Source organism: Megalobrama amblycephala, linkage group LG6 (genome assembly GCF_018812025.1).
Source record: "Megalobrama amblycephala isolate DHTTF-2021 linkage group LG6, ASM1881202v1, whole genome shotgun sequence".
NCBI lineage: Eukaryota > Metazoa > Chordata > Actinopteri > Cypriniformes > Xenocyprididae > Megalobrama > Megalobrama amblycephala.
This window is the reverse complement of record NC_063049.1, coordinates 4,030,443-4,053,352: the sequence shown is the minus strand read 5'-3', so window position 1 is coordinate 4,053,352 and position 22,910 is coordinate 4,030,443. Positions and strand designations below refer to the sequence as shown.

The 22,910-nt window shown below is 39.8% G+C and overlaps 2 protein-coding genes across 4 annotated transcripts in view; both read left to right on the top strand.

Annotated features, from left to right (window-relative positions):
• Positions 1-22,908, top strand: part of LOC125269701 (gastrula zinc finger protein XlCGF8.2DB-like) — a 37,027-nt gene extending 14,119 nt beyond the window's left edge. The window contains exons 4-5 of one of the 3 annotated variants that reach the window (XR_007185182.1): positions 721-2,869; positions 22,514-22,908. Coding sequence is in view for 2 of the 3 variants with exons in the window: in XM_048192649.1 (XP_048048606.1) it covers positions 721-1,553 (833 nt within the window). In the remaining variant the exon portion in view is untranslated. Of the gene's footprint in view, positions 1-720; positions 4,552-22,513 lie in introns of those variants that run through there. The other 2 variants (XM_048192649.1, XM_048192647.1) reach the window with 2 other exon arrangements.
• Positions 9,341-22,908, top strand: LOC125269702 (gastrula zinc finger protein XlCGF8.2DB-like). Its single transcript, XM_048192651.1, has 3 exons — positions 9,341-9,459; positions 10,380-10,514; positions 19,805-22,908. The coding sequence occupies exons 2-3, from the start codon at positions 10,430-10,432 to the stop codon at positions 20,746-20,748; spliced, it is 1,029 nt and encodes a 342-aa protein (XP_048048608.1). The 5' UTR covers positions 9,341-9,459; positions 10,380-10,429; the 3' UTR covers positions 20,749-22,908.
• Positions 22,909-22,910: the final 2 nt, after the last annotated feature.

The following is a 22,910-nucleotide window of genomic DNA, read 5'->3' as shown; positions in this document are numbered from 1 at the left end:
ATAACAAACAACAGGAAACACTTTACAATAAGGTCTCATTATTTAATGCATTAATTAAAGTATAATTTTTTTGTTAATGTTAGTTATGAAATGCAACTGATCATTGTTAGTTTTATCTCAGGTCCAATAAATAAGTTATTTTGATTTTAGTAATGTTATTAAAAAGTAACAAAGAATAATTAATGCTTTATAAGTATTTTTCATTGTCAGTTTGGTAATAATGAATTAACATGTTAACTAATGATGCCGTATGTCTCAAAGTTTTACTGAACAATAACAAATAATAAGAACATTTCTAATCATTAGGGGTTTCCGGGGTAACCACTGCATTTCTGCTGTTCCATCAGCGCCCTCTGCTGTCAGAGAGTGAACGTGCAATTTCATTCAGCGTCTCCTTCACTCGTTCAGCCATGTACTTCTCATGCATGTTGGGCTTGTTTACATCTGAGCGCCTGTCCCTTTGACGCAGAATACAGCGTTATTGTGCATTTTATACGGTTGATGGGGAAAGTATTTTTAAATGCATTATAAAATTTGTAATAATTGGTAATAAATTATTATTTACGGTATTTTGAAGTGCCCATGATAACAATATTGTGCATATTCATTATCGTGATGTATCGCATTACCGAATATCGGCACAAGTCTAGTTGGTTTTTATGTTTATTGTTTTGTGCCATTAAACTGGTGTTAACTTGTATTTGTCTTTTTTCACTTTAGACCTGATGGTGCTGAAAGAGGAGAATCAAGAACTGAAAAACATGGAAGAAAAAGATGAGAAACATGATTTCATGATCAGTGAAAATACATCCACACAGACTGAAATGACTTCCTCACAAAAAAGAGATCAGAACAGTTATTTCACCTGCAGTCAGTGTGGAAAAAGTTTCGATCGAAAACGAAACCTGGAAAACCACATGAGAGTTCACACTGGAGAAAAGCCTTTCACATGCCAACAGTGTGGAAAGAGTTTCACTCAAACACAAAGCCTTAAAGTCCATATGAGCATTCATGCTGGAGAGAGACATTTCAACTGCAAACAATGTGGAAAAAGTTTCAATCGAAAAGGAAACCTTAATATCCACATGAGAATTCACAATGGAGAGAGCCCATTCACCTGCCAACAGTGTGGAAGCAGTTTCAGTCAAAAAGGAAACCTTAATATCCACATGAGAATTCACACTGGAGAAAAGCCTTATACTTGCTCTCATTGTGGACAGAGTTTTACTCATAAAAACACCCTTAATTCCCACATGACAATTCACTCTGGAGGAAAGCTGTTTGTATGTGATCAGTGTGGAAAGCACTTCAAAACAGAAAGAAACCATAGAGTCCATGTAAAGATTCACAATGGAGAGAAACCAGTCACATGTGATCAGTGTGGAAAGAGTTTTACAAATAAAGGAAACCTTAATGTCCACATGAGACTTCACACTGGAGAAAAGCCTTATACTTGTTCTCATTGTGGGCAGAGTTTTACACTTAAAAAATCACTCAATACACACATTAAAATTTCACACAGTAGAGAAGCCTTTTATGTGTCTTCAGTGTGAGAAGAGATTCACGCATCAAAGAGACTTGAAACACCATTTGCAAACTCACTCTGGAAAGAAATCCCAATGTTCTGCATGTAGTAAGAGGTTTACGGAAAAAAAGGTGATTTCAAAAATCACCGGTGCCTTTACTCTGGATGAAGGCAGTTTAATTGTGATCAGTGTGATTAAAAATTAAATTTTGCCATCACACTTACAGATATACCTGAAAAGATGTGAGACCATATTTTGTTCTTTGTGTGGAAAGAGTTATAAGTGGTTTGGCAATGCAAAATTGCATAATCTGTGTGAAATTAAGGCTACATTCACAATGCTGCTGAATGTCGACCAAATCTGACTGTCCACCTTCATGACAACTTCTTTATTGTCACGTGTATGTTCTGTTTTGATTCAGTTTCCATTTCTGTTTGCTGTTAGTTGGTTAATTAGTAAAAATTTTAAGAAGTCCCTGCTCCCTTTTTCAAAGTTCCGAAACTTTCGGGGGTGGGACTTGGGCGCTGAACATGCTGATTGGTTGAGTTCACTGAGCATTTTGATTGGTTGACTCCATGCAGCATTTTATTTCAACCACATTTTTAAAAGAGTTTTGCGGTGCATGTAGTAAGAGTTGTTTGCTATTCAATTCAACAAGAGAGTTTAAAAAAAATATGTTAGAGGGACCGACAATGAGGTTCAGGCTTTATTAAGCTTGTATGCAGAGGATGAAATCCAGCTGGAACTGGAAAGTCGCATGCAGTCCTTCGTCACCAGACTTAATCTTCACTGTACTTTAGACCGCAAATGCAGACAGTTACAGGTTTATGGGAAGTTCCTGGGAAAAAAGGTTCTGTGTAATTTCAGTTGAAAAGTGGCTTATGGCTTCATTCGAAAACTTAAAAGGTAGGAAGGCATTAAGGCTCATCCGAATGCAATGTTACTTCCACTTTCTGTCTCATGAGATGCCTTCATCTGATCGATTTTTGAAGGCAGGATAGATGTATCTTTTGCTGCCTTTGATATCCCACATTCCTATGCCTTTCATCCATGACAAGTGGGCTAGAAAAAGAAAGATGGCATCTGAAAGTTGCAGTTTCTGGTCAGTTTGTGTGCAAATATTTATGTTTTTGACAGACGTTTTCCACTTCTGATGCCATTTCTAGCGAGACATTACTACTGTAGTAATTACATATTTGTTTAGTTCTCACCAAAAGCTTGCTCTGTTTTGCTGTAGATCATTAAAGTCTTATGCTGCCTCAGAAGTCTGTCCGAAATCAGTTCTGTGAGGTGCCTTCATGCACAAACGCTGCCTGCAGAGTCATTGCCTATAAGGCAGCAAGGTAACAAGTCAGCTGCCTAAGTTTTCGGATGCAGCCTATATCACCCTATTCATCTTAGTCAGTGGCCTCCACCACTCCTACATGTAGTGCAGAAACCCCAGTCAGCACAGTCAACGTCTAGTCTCTTCATTGTATTTCCTTGCAAAGACTCTCCAGACTCCTACAAGTTTCTAGTGGATTGTTTACCTGCATGCGTTCATCTCCTTCAAGTTTCCTCATCTCTGTGTCTAAGCCTCTGCCTAGACTCCACCTTTGCCACCTTTCCATATTCCTCGGTCAACTGTAAGTGATATTATTGTAAAGTGGAATGGTTTAGGAAACAGCAGCTACTCAGCCACAAAGCGGAAGACCATGTAAACGGCTGAGGCGCTATGTGCATAAAAGTCTTCAACACTGCTGATTCTATACCTGAAGAATTCCAAACATCCACTGATATTAATATCAGCACAAAACCTGTGTGGCGGGAGCTTCGTGGAATGGGTTTCCATGGCCAAGCAGTTGCATGCAAACCTCACATCACCAAGTGCAATGCCAAGTGTTGGATGGAGTGGTGTAAAGCATAAACTGTGTTTTGTGAGTGACGAATCACACTTCTCTGTTTGGCAGTCTGATAGGCAGTCATAAAGACGTGGTTGGAGGAGTTTGGTGTGAAAGAACATGATTGGCCCACACAGAGCCCTGAACTCAACCAGATTGAACACCTTTGGGATGAACTTTTTTTTTCTTTCTTTCTTTTACGGTGTTTTCCAAATTGTAAAGTACTTTGGTACAACATTTATTGTTTTAAATGTGCTTTATAAATAAACTTGAGTGGGAATGGAGATTGCAAGCCAGGTCTTCTCATCCTACATCAGTGTCTGACCTCACAAATGCTCTACTGGAAGGATGGGCAAAAATTCCCACTGAAACTCACCAAAATCTTGTGGAAAGCCTTCCCAGAAGAGTGGAAGCTGTAATAGCTGCAAAGGGGGCGGCAAACTCCATATTTTATTATCTATGTATTTAGAATGCATAATCTCATTACAGTAATCTCATTACAGTCTCTGCTGATGTCAAGCTCCCCTTCAGAGGCAGCTGCTTCCCCACCTGCAGCAAAAGGTGGGATATGGACAGAGTTTGACTCTCAAGTCCTTGCATCCCAGCAGCATCGTACGACTGGCACTGATGCTTTAATTGAAATGCGCTGTTACTCAGAAGAGAAGCCAATTCCACGTGACCAAGACCCTTTGATACTTTGGTGGAAAATTAATGAGCCAGCATTCCCTTCTCTTAGTAAACTTGCCAAGAAACACCTGGGAGTCATTGCTTCATCTGTACCTGCAGAAGGAATTTTCTCAAAGGCAGGACAGTTAATAAGCCAGAGAAGAAGTGCAATAAAAGGGAAACTTGTAAACATGTTATTGTTTCTGAACAAAAACCTGTAACTCTGTAGTTCTCAACAGGATGGGAGAACATCAAAGGGGGTCTCTGTGAAAACTGTCATAAGGGATTTGGGGGTAAAAAGCCAAAGATCGAGAATTAAAGCTAATAGTAGTTTGTGTTTTTGTTTAGTTATTTGCACTTTATTAGGGCCCGAGCACCGATGGTGTGAGGAGCCTATTGTAATTGTCATTGTATTGTTAATTATTATTCTTCTCCGAAATGAATCGCATTTTTGAGGGCCTAAACATGCTCTAAACATGCTCAAAATCACTTTGCACATGTGTCAGAAGTGGTGAAAATTTAAGTCTGACCCAGGGGAAAAAAAAGTACATTTCAATATTGTACTTAAAGTGCTCTATTTTGGCGCACTAATTTTCTACTTAATATACTAAAAATACTTCTTTAGTACTTCTCAAGATAATCTTAAGAACATTTAAGTGTACTCAACTGTGCTGTATTGAGACATCATGAAATATGAACTTAAATGTGCTTTTAATATACTATCTCTGTATTTAAAAAATATATTGAGTTACCACTTATCGTACATTTGAACCCATAGTGTACTACAAGTACATAAGTAGTATCTAAATACATTTTTTAGCTCGTGCTGAGTAATTTCTCACCTGTTTCTTCTCTACTCTGATTTTCTTTGCTATTTCTCTCTGCTGATTTCTCGTCTCTTTGCCAAATGATTATTATCCATGTAGTGGCGTGTAACTCAGCTCTACTTTGCTATCCAGATATCTTTGAGATGTTAATTGTGTGTTTGTCTCAGTCTCAGTAGCAGCCCAGATACCAGATACCTGCGGTGCGTCCAGGTCCAGGACTGAGCGACAGTTTCTGCGAGCCCTCCGCCAGAACTGTATTTTCTTTGTTCTTTTCTAACTGTTCCAGCTGCGAGCACCCAAGAGTTCGGTTCTCGGCAGTCTGCCCGAGTTTGGTTTTTTGAACTATTAATAAATTCTGTCTGAATTGTACAGAGCCCCTAAAGGGACCTTTGCAAAAATAACGCGTGCGCACGCAAAACTCTTTGTGTATAGCCTATTATAACCTATTTCATTTGTGCGTCACTGCCTATGAAGAAAGCGAGAGTATGGATGCATATGAACTAATAAAGATCATGAAAATTATGAAGAAAATGAGAGTATGGATGCACATGAACTAATAACGCTGTATTCTCTCAAAATCTGCCTTTCTTAGACCAGTTCATCTAGGATGAATCCAGCTAAAAGTGCTTTATGTCTATGGCTCTGCTCGCAATAAGCGCTGTTAGAACTGAATTAAGAAAATAAGCATTTCTCTGCCACCTGTAAGGATGCGTTAAATCCGACAAAGTGGTTTAATTAAGGGCCATGTGATCTTGTGAAATGCGACATTTTAGTACGCCTACATTTTACAGTTCCAGTATTTTTATATGGGACAATATTGTAATAAATCTTTAGCGATATTACAAGTATTTAATCAATTCATGGGTGAAATATATGAATATAATAAATCATAAAGTCTTATGATTAATTATGATACATATATCGACCCAAGAGGGAATTATGCACATATATTGTAAATTAATTACAACGAATTATAATCAATTACATGTATGATTAGTTCTAGCTTAAATAGTTCCTATCCTAACTATCCTAGTTTGTCCAGCAAACCATTAATTTTCTCATAGACTATTATGAAAGAAATTTCATTCTCTGGCCACGAGAATAACTTTCTATTACAGCATCAAAGCGTAAAGTGATGTTGCCGGATCGAAACGTAGAAGTGACATGGTTTTTCTGAATGAGCAGCAGAACAATTGAGCATGAATATAATGTATTTAATATATGAAATTGATAATACAAAGGTTATACGGCTTAATAGAAACAATGGATATACATATATACAAAAGCGAGAGTAAAGGCTTTTTTGTTTTTTTGCTTGTTTCAGCCCGACGCAGTTATCATTTTCACGTCCTGCACCACGTTGTTTAAATAGAAAATGCATTTGCAGCCATTTGTGCGCCTATAGGCATGCTGATCTGAAAACGAGGTGTGTTCAGACACATTGTTGGCGTGTTGCTATTTTGAAGCAACTGAAATAGACCGCGCCATTGACCAACTGAAACCTGCTCTAAAGTCAATGCCGCAATATTTGTTTTGTTATTTAAAGAGCGTGTTAGTAATATGAGCCTATATGGAGGTGCACAACGGTCCGTGTAATGCTTCACAATTCAATTTTCAGACCATACAATGCAAATGCAAATATGAAAAATTGAAACCAGACGTTCATTTTCCTTGTTTTTCGGTTACATCATCATTGGATATTTGCCATTTTCCCCCCCTTTTTTCAATTTTACTTTTGCTAAATTATGACTTTAGAAACAATCATTTGAATAAATGAAATCTAACCGATTTTCTATTTTTCCATTTTTTTTTTTGTCTTGTAATTTGCGCAGTGGGCTGTACCATTAGCACGGGGGTGTGGCCGCGGCCTACTATCATCTCATTGATGTAACTGTTTTTTTACACTGCATGCATGTTGAGGAGTAGTTTAAAAGAATGGAGGATGACCTTTTTCACCCAAAGTGCTATCATTTTTAATTATTAATATAATAACTGTGCTAAATATAAGGCAGTCTCGGACTGGCCATCGCGAGCAGCTGGGAAAAGTGAAATCCCAGTAACCACGAGATCCCAGTTCATTTTCACTGGGATAGGCAGCAGACGGAGGGCAGCTCGAGCAGCGCTTGCCAAGATCCTTCACGTCAATATGAAAGATAAAAAGACTTAGCGAAAATATACATAAAAAATATACAAACAATTGTTAAGTTTTTAGCTCTTGTTTGTAATACAATATTTGTACAGTAAAAATGCAGATGTTTTCTTTAGCGGGCATTGTTCGTTACCACAGAAACCAGCTTGAGCTTCCGCACTTCACACGCTTCTCGTTCGCTTAAAATGCCCTTAAATTGAGCAGTTATTAAAGGTGCTACAGAGGTTATTTTCGTCGACTGAGAAACCAAAGACTGTTACTGAATTTTTGAAATGAGTGCATGCGTAAGAACAACCCCCCTCCTTCACAGCTCATTTCGAGGGAATGCCTCCCAAAACTCGTGCACGAGTATTGGAACATGAGTGTTTACCACCGGCATTCGCTGTGTCGTGTTAGCGGATTCATTATGTCGGACTCACCGCAGGTAACTCATAATCTGCAGTTGTTACTCCTGACTCCTGACAAAAACATTGCATGCAGTGATGATCGCATAAACAATTGGCTGATGTTTTTAAGGCCCTACCTCGTGCACAGATGATGTATATTAATATTATTCCTTTCAGTGCACCTAATAAATAGTCTTTTATCAGTTAGTAAAGACAGTTTCAAGTAATATTACAAAAATGTATAAAACAAAACATCCTCTTTAGCACCTTTAACTAAGTAGAGGCGGTTCTCCGAAGATGAGGCGAATCTAATATCTATGCCGCAAGTCAAGAGCACTATGAATTATTTTCAATGATAAATTTCAATAAATAAATACAAACACTTTGATTTGGCACATTGCCCATCTTGTTTGTAGTTATTTATTGACTTATTCGTTATTATTTATTGCCTGTGGTGTACCCAAATGATTACTGTGGGAATCCATCATTTGATAATGAACCGAAATAAATCATATATGCCTATAGTTCTTGACAGCACTATAGCTAGCCTATATAAAATATTGTAGGCTTAGGCTATAAAACGAGAGCTAAAAACCTTACAATTTTTTTAAAATGATGCTCAATTTTTTTGTGTATTTTCGCTTGGTAGTCTTTTTATCTTTCATATTGACGTGAAGGATCTTGGCAAGCGCTGCTCGAGCTGCCCTCCGTCTGCTGCCTATCCCAGTGAAAATGAACTGGGATCTCGTGGTTACTGTAGCCTACCAAGTAAAATGCACCCCCTGACCAAGGGTATAATGTATATTAATAAAATAAAGTAATAATGAATAAGTAAATACAAACAAAATGGACAATGTGCCAATCAGCCAAGCCACCAGGATTTCACTTTTCCCAGCCGCTCGCGATGGCCAGTCCGAGCCTTATATTTAGCACAGTTATTATATTAATAATTAAAAATGATAGCACTTCGGCTGAAGGTCATCCTCCATTCTTTTAAACTACTCCTCAACATGCATGCAGTGTAAAAAAACTTCAACGAAATGATAGTAGTCCGCAGCCACACCCCTGTGCTAATGCTACAGCCCACGGCGCAAATTAAAAGACAAAAAAATGGAAAAATAGAAAATCAGTTAGATATCAGTTAGATTTCATTTATTCAAATGATTGTTTCTAAAGTCATAATTTAGCAAAAGTAAAATTGAATTGTGAAGCGTTACACGGACCGCACAACGCGTGTACACTCTGATTATTACACAAAGTAAACTAAACCTTTAAGTTCAACTAAATTAATTACATTTTCTTTTCAAAACTGGCGTCCGTCTATTGACAATAATGCAAGCAAAAATTCCTTTACGCCACTAATCGGAGCCGGATGAGATGACATGCTGATTGTGATAAAGGCCCATAGAATGCTGCAGTAGTGACCATGTCATGTCCGGCTAGAAAAAGGGACGTGTTAAAGATTTTAAGCATATTGTGTATTTGTGCTTGGAGACAGTTGTTTTTTATTTGTGATAACACAATGAAACATAAATTATGCAGACATTATTTTTCACCAGGCTGTCAAACAAAGAAATTATGAACACATGCAAAAACAAGAGAGAACCAACGAAATATTAAACAAAATAACATTTCCTCTCAGCTTTTTGTTTTTCTAGTGAAATAAAATCTGTAGATGTTATTTGCCTTTTTCCTCCAAAATAATTTTGTCAGAAAAATAACTTAGTACACGTAGTTTGGTTTTGTTCTTCCTCAATATTTAAAATATTTTAAAAAATATATATAAAATATTTCCTCATTTTTTATGGTTTAATCAAAATTTTTAATCATAAACACATATCCCTCTGGCATATGTCATACACATTTTGTATATTAAATGTAAACATTTACGAACTATGTAAATTTATATGTATTTTGGGGATTTTAGACAGCAGCGTGTGAACGGGACTTTTATTTTGGTCTGGTGATGTGACGTCACGACTCTGCACCGCATTCCTGCATCTGTTGTGATTCGCCTGTAAAAAGGTTTGTTTTAAAGCATTTATATCAACACAAAAACCGTTCAACCAATTGTATAGTTTTTACAAGCTATGCTAAATGAATTATTCATTACTGAATGAAGCATTGTAATTAGGCTATTTATTCAAACATGAGGACCCAAAATGTCTCAAGAACGGTTTTTTGTGATAAGGTGCATTAGCACACGAGTAACAGAAAAGATGCGTCTTATTTCGCTACCCATATAGTCAATAATTGTATGGTAAACACGAATTTGGCAGCTGGCTAGTAGTGATGGAGAAACGGATGTTTTTTTTCTTTTCTACACCGAGTCAATTGAACCAATTGCTCCGCAAAATGATTCACTGATTCGATTCGTTCGAATCACCTTTCGCTGCCGATGCCTGCTTGAACAGTGTAAATGAAATGAGAATACAAACACAAACATGTAATAATGACAACGTTTACAAACCTATTTTAAATGTTATCATGAAAGACTAATCTATTTAATGTAGTCTGCAAATCATCATATACTCCATAATGCCTAAATATATATGTATATAAATGTATATATTCGCACATTCGGACTTCTGGTGAATTCAGACTTTCCAATAAATGTGCAATAAATTAATGTTTGCGAATTTTAAGCAGCGACATGATATTGACAACCAACGATTGTCAACTTACAACATTTTTCACAGTCGATCAAAATAGGCAAGTATTGTTTTAATGGCATATTTATTTACTTGTGAATGTCCACTGAATGTCCAATGTAGTGTGATTAACAAGGCTATTGAATACGGATGGCCGAATGTGTGAATATAAAACCAACTTTACCGAATTCTCTTGCCAGTGTGCTGACTACTGAACTATGGATTCATTTAGATTTATTTTTGTTTCTGATAATTATTCTCATCCTAAACATGAAAAATTGTTCAAACACACAGAAAAACTCCTGGAGAAGCAGCTGAGATCCTCACGACAAACTATTATAAAGATGGCGTTTATTAAAGAGGAGAGTGAAGATATAGAGATTGAAGAAGCATTCAGCGTAAAACATGAAGATACTGAGCAACAAACAGGTTAGTTTCATTTGATCATCACTGAAATGTTGGCCTCTACTGAAATTAATGATATGTTTGTTTGTATAATGTCATATGTGTGTTCTAATTAAATCAGTTTTGTTTGTCATAAGTGGTCGCCTTATGTGGATATACATGTTGAGATCACGTGACCAGACAAATACTAATGTTGCTTCAAAAGAGGTGGTCTGAGTACGGTTCGCTAAATATGTCCACTGTGAACACAAATCAGTCCCGGCTCACTTGATTTTTCCATTTGTGAATTCCAGTGTTTGGTCATCAGATGCTTCCATACGAATTGGCTGTTCATTACGGCTGCTTCTTCTCTCAAACCTCGACTGATTACTCGTTCACAATGTACAATGGACTACTTGCACAACTACTTCCGCGTTCTACTCATTACAGCTCGAGCGTTTCCGGTCAGCGTTCAGTGCACTTATATACAGAGAGCTTCTTGTGAATAGAATAGAATAATTTATTTGTCATTGCAAAGTTATGCAACGAAATTTTGTGCTTCTCCTCGGTGGCACATCAACATGTACAAAATATAAGCAAGAAGTACAAAGTTGAATAAAAATAATCAATAAAAATATATATTAATTAAAACATTATTGCACAAACCCATAACTTAATAAAAACAGCCCTCCGATTTTAACTAGCATTCAGTTCCTTGATGGCACGTGGCTAGAAACTATTCAAAAATCTGGAGATTTTTGAAAACGCAGATTATTAATATGTTTTAGGGCTGCCAAATGTTTTTTAAACAATCAATTATATTATAAGAATTTTCTGCATTACAATTAATTATCTTTAACCTGCTGAAATGTTTATTTATATATTTTGCTTCCAAATGTGCATTCTGAATAATAAATAAATATATTTTCCCACTAATCTGCAGCCGTCAAGTGCTCGTCTTGTCATTAGCAGTGTTTTTCTCTTGGTCATCATATTTCATACCTGTTAAATTTACATTTAAATGAATTTAAAAGAGCAGATGAGCATATAAGACATGCACAAACAAACCAAGCTGATGATTAAACAGCAGTATAATCTTTCATATAAACATCACAAGCAATAAAAAAAGCACACTCTCAATGTAATACAATAGTAAAGATTTTAAAACCATGGAATTCTTGAAACATTCCAATAGATACAAACATATTCACTTGGTATTCTGTACTATAGTTTTTAACTCAGTTGGTCGTTGGCACCTCTGAAAATGGTTCTACATTTAAAGTTTGGCTAAAACTCACCCCACCATCGAAATTGCACACAGCTTTAACAATTACAGGGCCATACTCACATCTCTTAAAACAATAGTTCTCATAATAAAAACCAATTGGCGCTGATGTTGCCTTTTATAAGGATTTTGTTAGATTTTTGAAATTTTTCACAGACCTTTCAAAAAATTTGTGCTTTGCCTCGAATCACATGCACCACATATGGATCAAAGGGCAAATTTTTTTCATGCACCTCGGATAATGTATCATTAGGTGGTGCTTGGGTATTAAATTACTATCAGGAAACAGTAACTTGAAGAGATTATGGTGATCCAAGATCAAATGTTTTAGAAAACAGAGAAATACATCAGTCACAATGTGTGAGAACACAATATTAACTTCATTATCTGTATGAAGAAGAGAAGTAAGTTCCTGTGATCATTGACCCTCTCAACAACATCTCCAAATATAAGAGGAGTGTGGCACAAGACACACCATGACATGGCAGCATTCAAGCCTAGGTGTTTGCTGTTATCAATTTTCAAATTGCCTGGCCTGTTTTTACGATCAGTATAACTGTAACTGAAACTGTGTAGTCTGTCTGAGTTATTTACAGTGACATTGTCTCCTGTAAGTTATTACAGAACCAAACAAAGGATTTTCAAAAAAAAAAAAAAAAAAAAAAAAAAAAAAAAAGGAAGCTGAATGCCCTCAGCTCCAAAATTTTCAAATCATCAATAAAGGGCTTCAGTATCTTATTAAAACCATAAGTCTTTAAATCATCACCGTAAAAGGGAGATAAAAGATGTATGTTCATTAACCCTCTGGAGTCTGAGGCTGATTTGGGGCCTGGAGAAGTTTTGACATGCCCTGACATTTGTGCTTTTTTCAGTTGTTCATAAACATATTAATGGAAAAAGTGTCATTACACTGTATTCAGCACAAACTAGGCTACAATAATATGTGAGGAACATGTATGTACATGTTTGTGTTTTTGAAGGAATAACATTTATGCATGGTTATTGAAAAAACAAAAAACTTAAGTCATTGAAATAAGGCCAAAAAAAGTATAGTAAATCTGTGTTTACAATACGTTAGGGTATTGGAGGTTGTAAACTAGAGTTTTTGCTTCAAAATTATGTAAAAATTATGCTGCCTACTCCTTCATATAAAACAATATATTGATTTAGTTTTTGTAAGACACTTTTTGCCAAGAAACACAGTATGCGTGGAGGCGTGAATCACCACTGAATAATGGGCCATTCTCACCTGAGAAGACAAAAGAATTGGATAGTAATGAGCTGAAATGACTTGCATATTAATGAGGCATTTCAGTCAGGCGCTGGTGTTTTCAATTCATCCTTGAAGTCGGAGAGCGCTCTCTGTGCATTTTTAGTCCACAAATTCATCTAAAAGAAGAAGAGGCTATTCCATGAATGGAGTTTCCAATTCATACTGCAGCCGGAGGGCGCTAAAGAAAAAAAACTCATCTAAAATTCATCTATAGAAGAAAAGAAAACAGGAACTAACTGCATGTCTTCTAGAGCTCGCTAACCATGACTTTTACATCCAGATAAACACTTTTCAAGACAATAAATACACGATTGAGACGATGAATGCATGTATTGCCTCAGAATTTGCCTCTGAATAGCGCTGGCTCCGTGGGCGTGGCCGCATTAGCGGATAATGAGCTGAATCACAGACTTCTGACATGGCTCTCTTTTCATACAGATTACATAAACACAGAAGGTTTGTTTTCGATTTGACTTACATGATTTAAAACCTGACATCTTAACGTTTTTTTAGACATAAGTTTAATTTTTCTGTGATTAGTATTCACTAAGTTACAGTTCATTTTCTGAGAACTATCAGATTGGACTTTGTTCAGAGGGAGAGGAGAAATCACACATCATGTTAGTTTTCTTTATTTTACAAAAATCACAACATTGTGTTTTTACTCTGAGTGTATACAAATAAAAGAAGATATTCTATAGTTTCAATTGATATATTACTTATGTCTCTATGACAAAAAATGACAAAGTCTGTTTTGCTGCAATGTGAAAAAAAACCTGCAAAACGCGCCGGTGCGTTTTCAGACCTCAGAGTGTTAACACAGAGTTGCACTTAGTGGCAGATTTTTAAAAGTAAAATAAATGCAGCCAAGTCTGTAGACTTCCCTTTTTGAGGCCAAAGAGCTTGCAGTCTCAAAATCATCATAATAAAGGAGTCTGCAATGTATGACTTTAAGAGAACAGTGGGTGGTTTTGGATATATGAGCCATCACTCTTAATGCATTGTGTTAATACAATGTTTACTTAACTTACCGTATCAGCTTGTGGTTTGTGCCAATGTGCATCAGGGACTTTGGGTTGGGGACAGAGTATGTCCTCCTAACCACACATCCTAAATGTGACATCCTGGAAACAATGTTTGCAGTGTCAACTCGATGCATTGAAGAACGGTCTCTAACCCATTGTACCCGATGACCTTGTGCTCTCAGCAGCCCCATCATCATTCTGTAACCTGGATTCAGATTGCTTGTGTGGATTGTTTCCACAAGTGTGTCTAGCTCTGCATCTGCAATGTTGCTGCAGGTTGCCTTCACAGACAATCCCCATTCCACCATGCGTCTATGAATGGTGAACTTGGACACCCCTAGCAACCTTGCAATGCATGTCACAGGCAATCCTATTATAAGCAGATGGGATACAGAGTCCTCAGAAATCAGAATCCGTGGACGGTCATTTTTTCCTCTCTCTTGGGAAACTATGATTTGTGGATCTGTGTTAGAATTTCTTGCGGCCATCTGGTGTACTTGATGAAGTGCATCATACAGTTCATTTGGAATGAGTATCTGATTTGACATGGCACTAAAGATGACCAGCTCCTGAGAACATGTAAATGAAGAGACTTACACACTGTAAGCTGATGAGTTGATTTATCTGTGTTTTAATATGCCGTCATTCATAGAGATTTTTAGATGGATGTAGAGGCTTTTTAGGTCAAGTAGAATCTGTGATTTTCCGACCCAGTTTGTTTGCTGGTTTCCATGGCTGCAATACGCGGTGTTTTCCGCCAACTGGCAACCTGTGATGTCGAAATACTATTGGATAAACTGGCAGCACACGGTTTCGCACAGACCAAAACAAAGACAGTCATTCCGACACGGAACGCACATTTCAAAGTAGAATATCTGGCTGTAGCATTGTTTTTCTGAGAAACATGTATAGGTGAACTCAGCATTTTTTCCTCTCTCTTGGGAAATGTCTTGGGTTACGACTGTAACCCTTGTTCCCTGAGAAAGGGACTTAGGACGAGAGCACTTGTGCACCCGGTGTGGAGGGAAGGTGCAGACTATAAAACCTGAAGAAAGTATGCGGGGTGGACCCTGGCCGAGGGTGAAATATCGTGCCCCCTGCCTGAGACGGCAGATCCCTCCTCAGAGGAATCTGCCATGGTTGGCCTGCCAGGAGTGACATGGTGTCTGAGAACCATACTTGGGCCGGCCAGAATGGGGCTATCAGCAATAGACTGACCCTTTCTTTCCAGACCCTCTCCAGAACTCCCGAGAGCAGAGCGATCGGGGGAAAAGCGTACAGGCATGGCCTCAGCCATGTATGTACCATGGCATCCAACCCCAACGGGGCTGGATGCGTGACAGAAAACCACAGTGGACAGTGGGTCGTCTCTCGAGACGCAAACAAATCCACCTCCACTGGGCCGTACCTCTCGCATATTGACTTCACTACATCGGGGTGAAGTCTTCATTTCCCAGGCCTCAACCCCTGCCTCGACAGGACGTCTGCTCCCTGGTTCTGGTCCCTGGGAACATACATCGCTCAGAGAGACGACAGTTTCCCCTGGGACCACAAGAGGATCTGATGCGCCAGTCTGCACAGAGGGCACGACCTCAGACCCCCCTGATGGTTCAAATACGAGACCACCGACATATTGTCGGCTCGTATTAGGACATGGTGACCGCTGAGATCTGTGAGAAAGCTCCTCAGAGTTTCGTAGACCACCAGCAATTCCAGGCAATTTATGTGCCATGTGGAATGCTGGGCCTGCCACATACCTCTTGCAAAGCGGCCGTCCATTACCGCGCCCCAACCTGTAAGGGATGCATCTGTCGAAATGACTTTTCAGTGACATGACGCTCCCAATACTGGGCCTTGGAACAGAAACCAAGGTTTCTTCCAGATGGAGAGGGCACGAAGGCATCGGCGCGTGACCCTGATCATATGGAACGGATTCCCTCTCGAGGAAAACCCCTTGGCTTTTAAAGACCACTGTAGGAGTCTCATGTTCAGAAGACCAAAAGGTATTATGTTGGATGCAGTCTCTGGAACTGCTTTACAGTGATAGTGTGGCCTAGCTTTATCCTGGAGACCATTGCCAGGATGGACTCGACCTGAGTGGGAGACAATTTTGCCCGCATCGTTGTCGAGTCCCATACCACCCCTAGGAACGTGGTCGTCTGGGCGGGCGAGAACACGCTCTTTTTCGTGTTGAGTCTCAACCCCAAGCTCTGAATGTGGCCAATCTCGCTGCTAAACTGCCAACTCTCGAGACTGGGCTAGAATAAGCCAGTCGTCGATATAATTTAGCACACGGATACCCTGCAGCCTCTGTGGCGCTAGAGCTGCATCCATGCACTTGATGAATGTGCGAGGGGAGAGAGCTAGGCAAAACGGAAGAACCCGAAACTGAAATGCTTCGCCCCCGAAAGCAAACCTCAGGAACTTCCTGTGAGAAGGAATGATGGAAATGTCTTTTAGATCTATCTTGACAAACCAGTCCTCGGATCTGATCTGACTTACGATGGTGGGACTAATGAGCATCTTGAACCTGAATCTCCTCAGAGAACGATTCAAGTGCCTCAGATCTGAAATTGGGCGCAACCCCCCATCCTTCTTGGGAACTATGAAGTATCGGCTGTAAAACTCGGACTCCCTGTCTGGTGGAGGAACACGTTCTATGGCCTCTTTTACCAACAGAGAGTGAACTTCCTGTTCCATCACCCGACCCTGCTCTGAGTCCAGTCCTCACTGTCCAGACCACCCCATTGAACTTTGGGGGGCGGCAACCGAACTGCAGTCTGTACCCCTTTACTACTGTACGCAGGACCCATGGAGATACATTCGGAAGACATTGCCATGCCCCGACATAATCTACTAAGGGAATCAGCCTCTCGAGGCTGACCTCGGGTGTTCTTCGAGTATCGTTAACGATCCCCTGAAGCGGAATACCAGCAGGAAAAGATAGAAAACGATTTTCTGTGTGCGGACACTGCAGCGTGCATTCGCTGGAAATCGACCTGGCCTGAAGCGTACTTGACGGCGGGAATCCAACATCGATTTCCTGAGGGTTCCGAGGTGGAAACGACCTCGATCGCTCCACCCCAGGGGGGACAACCCTCAGAGGCCCTGCAACGGCTACGACCTCTTTCCCGAAGCCTTTTTTGCAGGACGGTTCTCAAATCGACCTGAGGCTGGGTGGGTTTCTGGCGAGCGTCGCCTCTGTTACCAAGATCCCTGAGGAGGGGCTAGATCCCCTCTAGAAGTGACACTCTCTTTTTGTACCTGCCGGCACGAGGAGCTTGAGGACGGCTGGGGCTGCACACTCGAAGCAGCCTTAGAACAACTAAATCTTTCAATATATCGGCCTGGTACGCTTGCATAAGCACCATAGTATGCAGGCATGCACCAGTGTGCCCAGCTGCCATATAAGCCCTGCCCACCAATAATGATGTATCACGACAGGGTTTGGTGGGCAGCACCGTGGCTTTAAGGGATGATGCAGCGTCAGGGGAGAGGTAGCTGGCTAAAGCCTCTTCCACCCAAGGCATCATCCCATAACCGCAGTGATGCCCTCCTATATTGTTACTATAGTCTAACGCAGGAGGGTTAGACAAACGTGCTGAATAAGGTTTATTCCATTACTTACAAAGCTCATTGTGTAAGTCAGGAATAAATGGTAAACCCCGGCGTTGTGGCTGAGATCTGTGTTGCAGGAAGCGCTCATCTAATTTACTCCTGACTTTCACTTCCTGGCTTTCTTGAGGCCAGTCAACATTAAGTTTGGCCACAGCATGTGTTAATACATCAACAAGCTCCTCACATGCAGGTGAATGCAGTGGCGAGCTCTCTACCATTTAACCTGCCTCGATGCCAAGCACGTCTAATTCCTCATAATCATACAGCTCAAACATCGGGTTCTTCTCCCATGCGGAAGAAGCCGCCAGGGGGCGGGCTTCCACACGGCGAGCGGGACCATCTGAACTGTCAGATGAGGACTGAGAATGTGCTGCAGCAGTCTCGCGTCCTCCTGCCAGTTCCATCTGCGAGCCCCACGATCTAACCCGAACTGTGGGGCTCGTGAGCCTGGCCAGCCTCATCAAACACAGCCAAGCGGGAGCGCAGCACTCTGATCAGCAGAGCTTCACAGTGCGCACAAGCAGCTCCCTCGAGAGCTACATGGGCGTGCTGCACTCCCAAACAAAGCACACACATCTGATGTGTGTCCCCACTCATTATAAACCTCGGGCAGGGATGCACACACTTCTTAATGTTCACTCGCCATGAATACATGCTTTGTGACAAACAACACCAAATAAGACAAACAATGACAGAGAGCGCTTGCTGAAGAGCGAAAGTTAACTCTGTTGTGTGCCAGCGTCCCTTTGTAGCTTCCATTTATGCTGTCATGTTACGTCATGACGCAACACCAATCAGGATTAGAATAGTTTAATTCATTCTTCAGGCACGCTACACTGGGGGGAGTTCGTTACCGACGCTCGTTACCGACGCAGTGCGAGTTCCCTCGAAAGGGAACCATGATTTGTGGATTTGTGTTAGAATTTCTTGCGGCCATCTGGTGTACTTGATGATGTGCATCATACAGTTCATTCGGAATGAGTATCTGATTTAAGATGGCATTAAAGATGACCAGCTCCTGAGAACATGTAAATGAAGAGACTTACACACTGTAAGCTGATGAGTTGATTTATCTGTGTTTTAATATGCCGTAGTTCATAGAGATTTTTAGATGGATGCAGAGGCTTTTTAGGTCAGGTAGAATCTGCGATTTTCAGACCAAGTTTGTTTGCTGGTTTCCATGGCTGCAATACACAATGTTTTCCACCAACTGGCAACCTGTGATGTCAAAATACTATTGGATAGACTGGCAGCACACGGTTTCGCACAGACCAAAACAAAGACAGACATTCCGACACGGAACGCACATTTCAAAGTAGAATATCTGGCTGTAGCATTGCTTTTCTGAGAAACAAGTAGGTAAACTTAGCATGTTTCCTAAATATTTGCAAACATATTGGGTTTTTATGCTTTATTAAAGTAAAAATCTTACATATATCCCCTTTAAATACAATAATGAAGCCGTAAATAAATAACTAATGAAGCCGTATGTCTCAAAGTTTTACTGAACAATAACAAATAATCAGAACATTTCTAATCATTAGGACATGTTGTAGTCCAGATTAAAATGTAAAAATGTTTAAGTTTGGAACTAAATAGCCTATTAAGTCTTAATACTTAAATATTTGTTACTGTGATGAACAACATTGAGATTACAAATTAACTGAATGGCTGTTTGAAGCATTTTAAAAAATTCACTAGTGCAGTTGCTTTGTTGGCGGGGTTTCCGAGGTAACCGCTGCATTTCTGCTGTTCCATCAGCGCCCTCTGCTGTCAGAGAGTGAACGTGCACTTTCATTCAGCGTCTCCTTCACTCGTTCAGCCATGTGCTTCTCATGCATGTTGGGCTTGTTTACATCTGAGCGCCTGTCCCTATGACGCAGAATACAGCGGTGTTGTGCATTTTATACGGTTGATGGGGAAAGTATTCTTAAATGCATTATAAAAAATTTAACAATTGGTAATAAATTATTATTTACGGTATTTTGAAGTGCCCATGATAACAATATCGTGCATATTCATTATCATGATATATCGCATTACCGAATACCGGCACAAGTCTAGTTGGTTTTTATGTTTGTTGTTTTGTGCCATTAAACTGGTGTTAACTTGTATTTGTCTTTTTTCACTTTAGACCTGATGGTGCTGAAAGAGGAGAGTCAAGAACTGAAAAACATGGAAGAAAAAGATGAGAAACATGATTTCATGATCAGAGAAAAAACATCCACACAGACTGAAATGACTTCCTCACAAAAAAGAGATCAGAACAGTTCTAACAGTTATTTCACCTGCAGTCAGTGTGGAAAGAGTTTCAGTCAAAAACAAAAACTCAGTGTCCACATGAGAGTTCACACTGGAGAAAAGCCTTTCACATGCCAACAGTGTGGAAAGAGTTTCACTCAAACACAAAGCCTTAAAGTCCATATGAGCATTCACGCTGGAGAGAGACATTTCACCTGCAAACAATGTGGAAAAAGTTTCAATCGAAAAGGAAACCTTAATGTCCACATGAGAATTCACAATGGAGAGAGCCCATTCACCTGCCAACAGTGTGGAAGCAGTTTCAGTCAAAAAGGAAACCTTAATGTCCACATGAGAATTCACACTGGAGAAAAACCTTATACTTGCTCTCATTGTGGACAGAGTTTTACTCATAAAAACACCCTTAGTTCCCACATGACAATTCACTCTGGAGGAAAGCTGTTTGTATGTGATCAGTGTGGAAAGCACTTCAAAACAGAAAAAAGCCTTAGAGTTCATATAAAGATTCACAATGGAGAGAAACCAGTCACATGTGATCAGTGTGGAAAGAGTTTTACAAATAAAGGAAACCTTAATGTCCACATGAGACTTCACACTGGAGAAAAGCCTTATACTTGCTCTCATTGTGGGCAGAGTTTTACACACAAAAAATCACTTAATACACACATTAAAATTTCACACTGGAGAAAAGTGTTTGTATGTGATCTGTGTGGAAAGCGTTTCTCAACAGAAATGGGCCTTGGATATCATATGAACATTCACACTGGAGGGATATCATTCACATGTGATCAAGTGTGGAAAGAGTTTCACACATAAATTTCCACATGAGGATTCACTCAGGAGAGAGCAGTGTTCTATATCGTTAGTGTGGAAAGAGATTCACACAAAGGAAACCTTAAAACTCACATGAGACTTCACACTGGAGAGAAGCCTTTTATGTGTCTTCGGTGTGAGAAGAGGTTTACGCATCAAAGAGACTTGAAACACCATTTGCAAACTCACTCTGGAAAGAAATTCCAATGTTCTGCATGTAGTAAGAGGTTTACGGAAAAAAGGTGATTTCAAAAATCACCGGTGCCTTTACTCTGGATGAAGGCAGTTTCATTGTGATCGGTGTGATTAAAAAATGCATTTTGCCATCACACTTACAGATATACCTGAAAAGATGTGAGACCATATTTTGTTCTTTGTGTGGAAAGAGTTATAAGTGGTTTGGCAATGCAAAATTGCAGAATTTATGTGAAATTAAGGCTACATTCACAATGCTGCTGAATGTCGACCAAATCTGACTGTCCACCTTCATGACAACTTCTTTATTGTCACGTGTATGTTCTGTTTTGATTCAGTTTTCATTGTGTTTTGTTTCTGTTTGCTGTTAGTTGGTTAATTAGTTAACCAACTAACTCCCCTGTTCTCCTGTTTGCTTCTGTGGTTACAGATTAGAGTCCTCAATTTAGGTCAGTCTAGTTAGTTTTTCCCCTTGTTTGTTCTGCTAAGCCCTCTGTTTCAGTTTGTTCCTTGTTTTGCATTGTTGACCGTCGATGTTTATATGGTTGTCATTTCTCCTAGTTCATTGTAATGACCTACCCGTGACAGAATGCAAGACCAAAAACAAAGCAGCACTTTAACCTTGCCCAAAGGAGAAGGCTGAGGAAGAAGACATTTTTTCTGTCCTGTCCAGTTTCGACCACAGGGACCAGGGTCTAAATGAAGTTCCGGGTAAAAATTTCCTCCCTCAGAAAGTCCCTGCTCGTGGGGTAGCACTTTTTCAAAGTTCCGAAACTTTCGGGGGTGGGACTTGGGCGCTGAACATGCTGATTGGTTGAGTTCACGGAGCATTTTGATTGGTTGACTCCATGCAGCATTTTATTTCAACCACATTTTTGAAAAGTCTGTTGCGGTGCATATAGTAAGAGTTGTTTGCTATTCGATTCAACAAGAGAGTTTAAAAAAAATTGACAGAGGGACCGACAATGAGGTTCAGACTTTATTAAGTTTGTATGCAGAGGACGAAATCCAACTGGAACTGTAAAGTCGCATGCAGTCCTTCGTCACCGGACTTAATCTTCACGGTACTTTAGACCGCAATGGAAATGCAAACAGCAACAGGTTTGGGGGGAAAAAGTTCCTGGGAAAAGTGGGGAAAAGTGGCTTATGGCTGCATCCAAAAACTTAAAAGGTAGGAAGGCATCAAGGCTGATCCGAATACAATGTTACTTCCACTTTCTGTCTCATGAGATGCCTTCATCTGATCAATTTTTGAAGGCAGGATAGATGTATCTTTTGCAACCTTTGACAGCCTACATTCCTATGCATTTCATCCATGACAAGTGGGCTAGAAAAAGAAAGCTGGCATCTGAAAGTTGCAGTTTCTGGTCAGTTTGTGTGAAAATACTTTGTTTTTGACAGACGTTTTCCACTTCTGATGCCATTTCAAGAAGTTACTACTGTAGTAATTACATATTTGTTTAGTTCTCACCAAAAGCTTGCTCTGTTTTGCTGTAGATCATTAAACTCTTACGCTGCCTCAGAAGTCTGTCCGAAATCAGTTCTGTGAGGTGCCTGCCTATAAGGCAGCAAGGTAACAAGTCAGCTGCCTAAGTTTTCGGATGCAGCCTATATCACCCTATTCATCTTAGTCAGTGGCCTCCACCACTCCTACATGTAGTGCAGAAACCCCAGTCAGCACAGTCAACGTCTAGTCTCTTCATTGTATTTCCTTGCAAAGACTCTCCAGACTCCTACATTATTCTAGTGGATTGTTTACCTGCATGCGTTCATCTCCTTTAAGTTTCCTCATCTCTCTGTCTAAGCCTCTTCCTCAAATTCTTCATCATCTGCCCAGACTCTCTTACTCTGTGCAAGATCACAGCGGAGTTACTTCCAGTTAAGTATCATCTACACTTTCTGTTGTATTCCACCAGTACCTGTTGAGTTTTGTGCACTATTGCCTTTAATAAACACCTGTTAAGTTCATC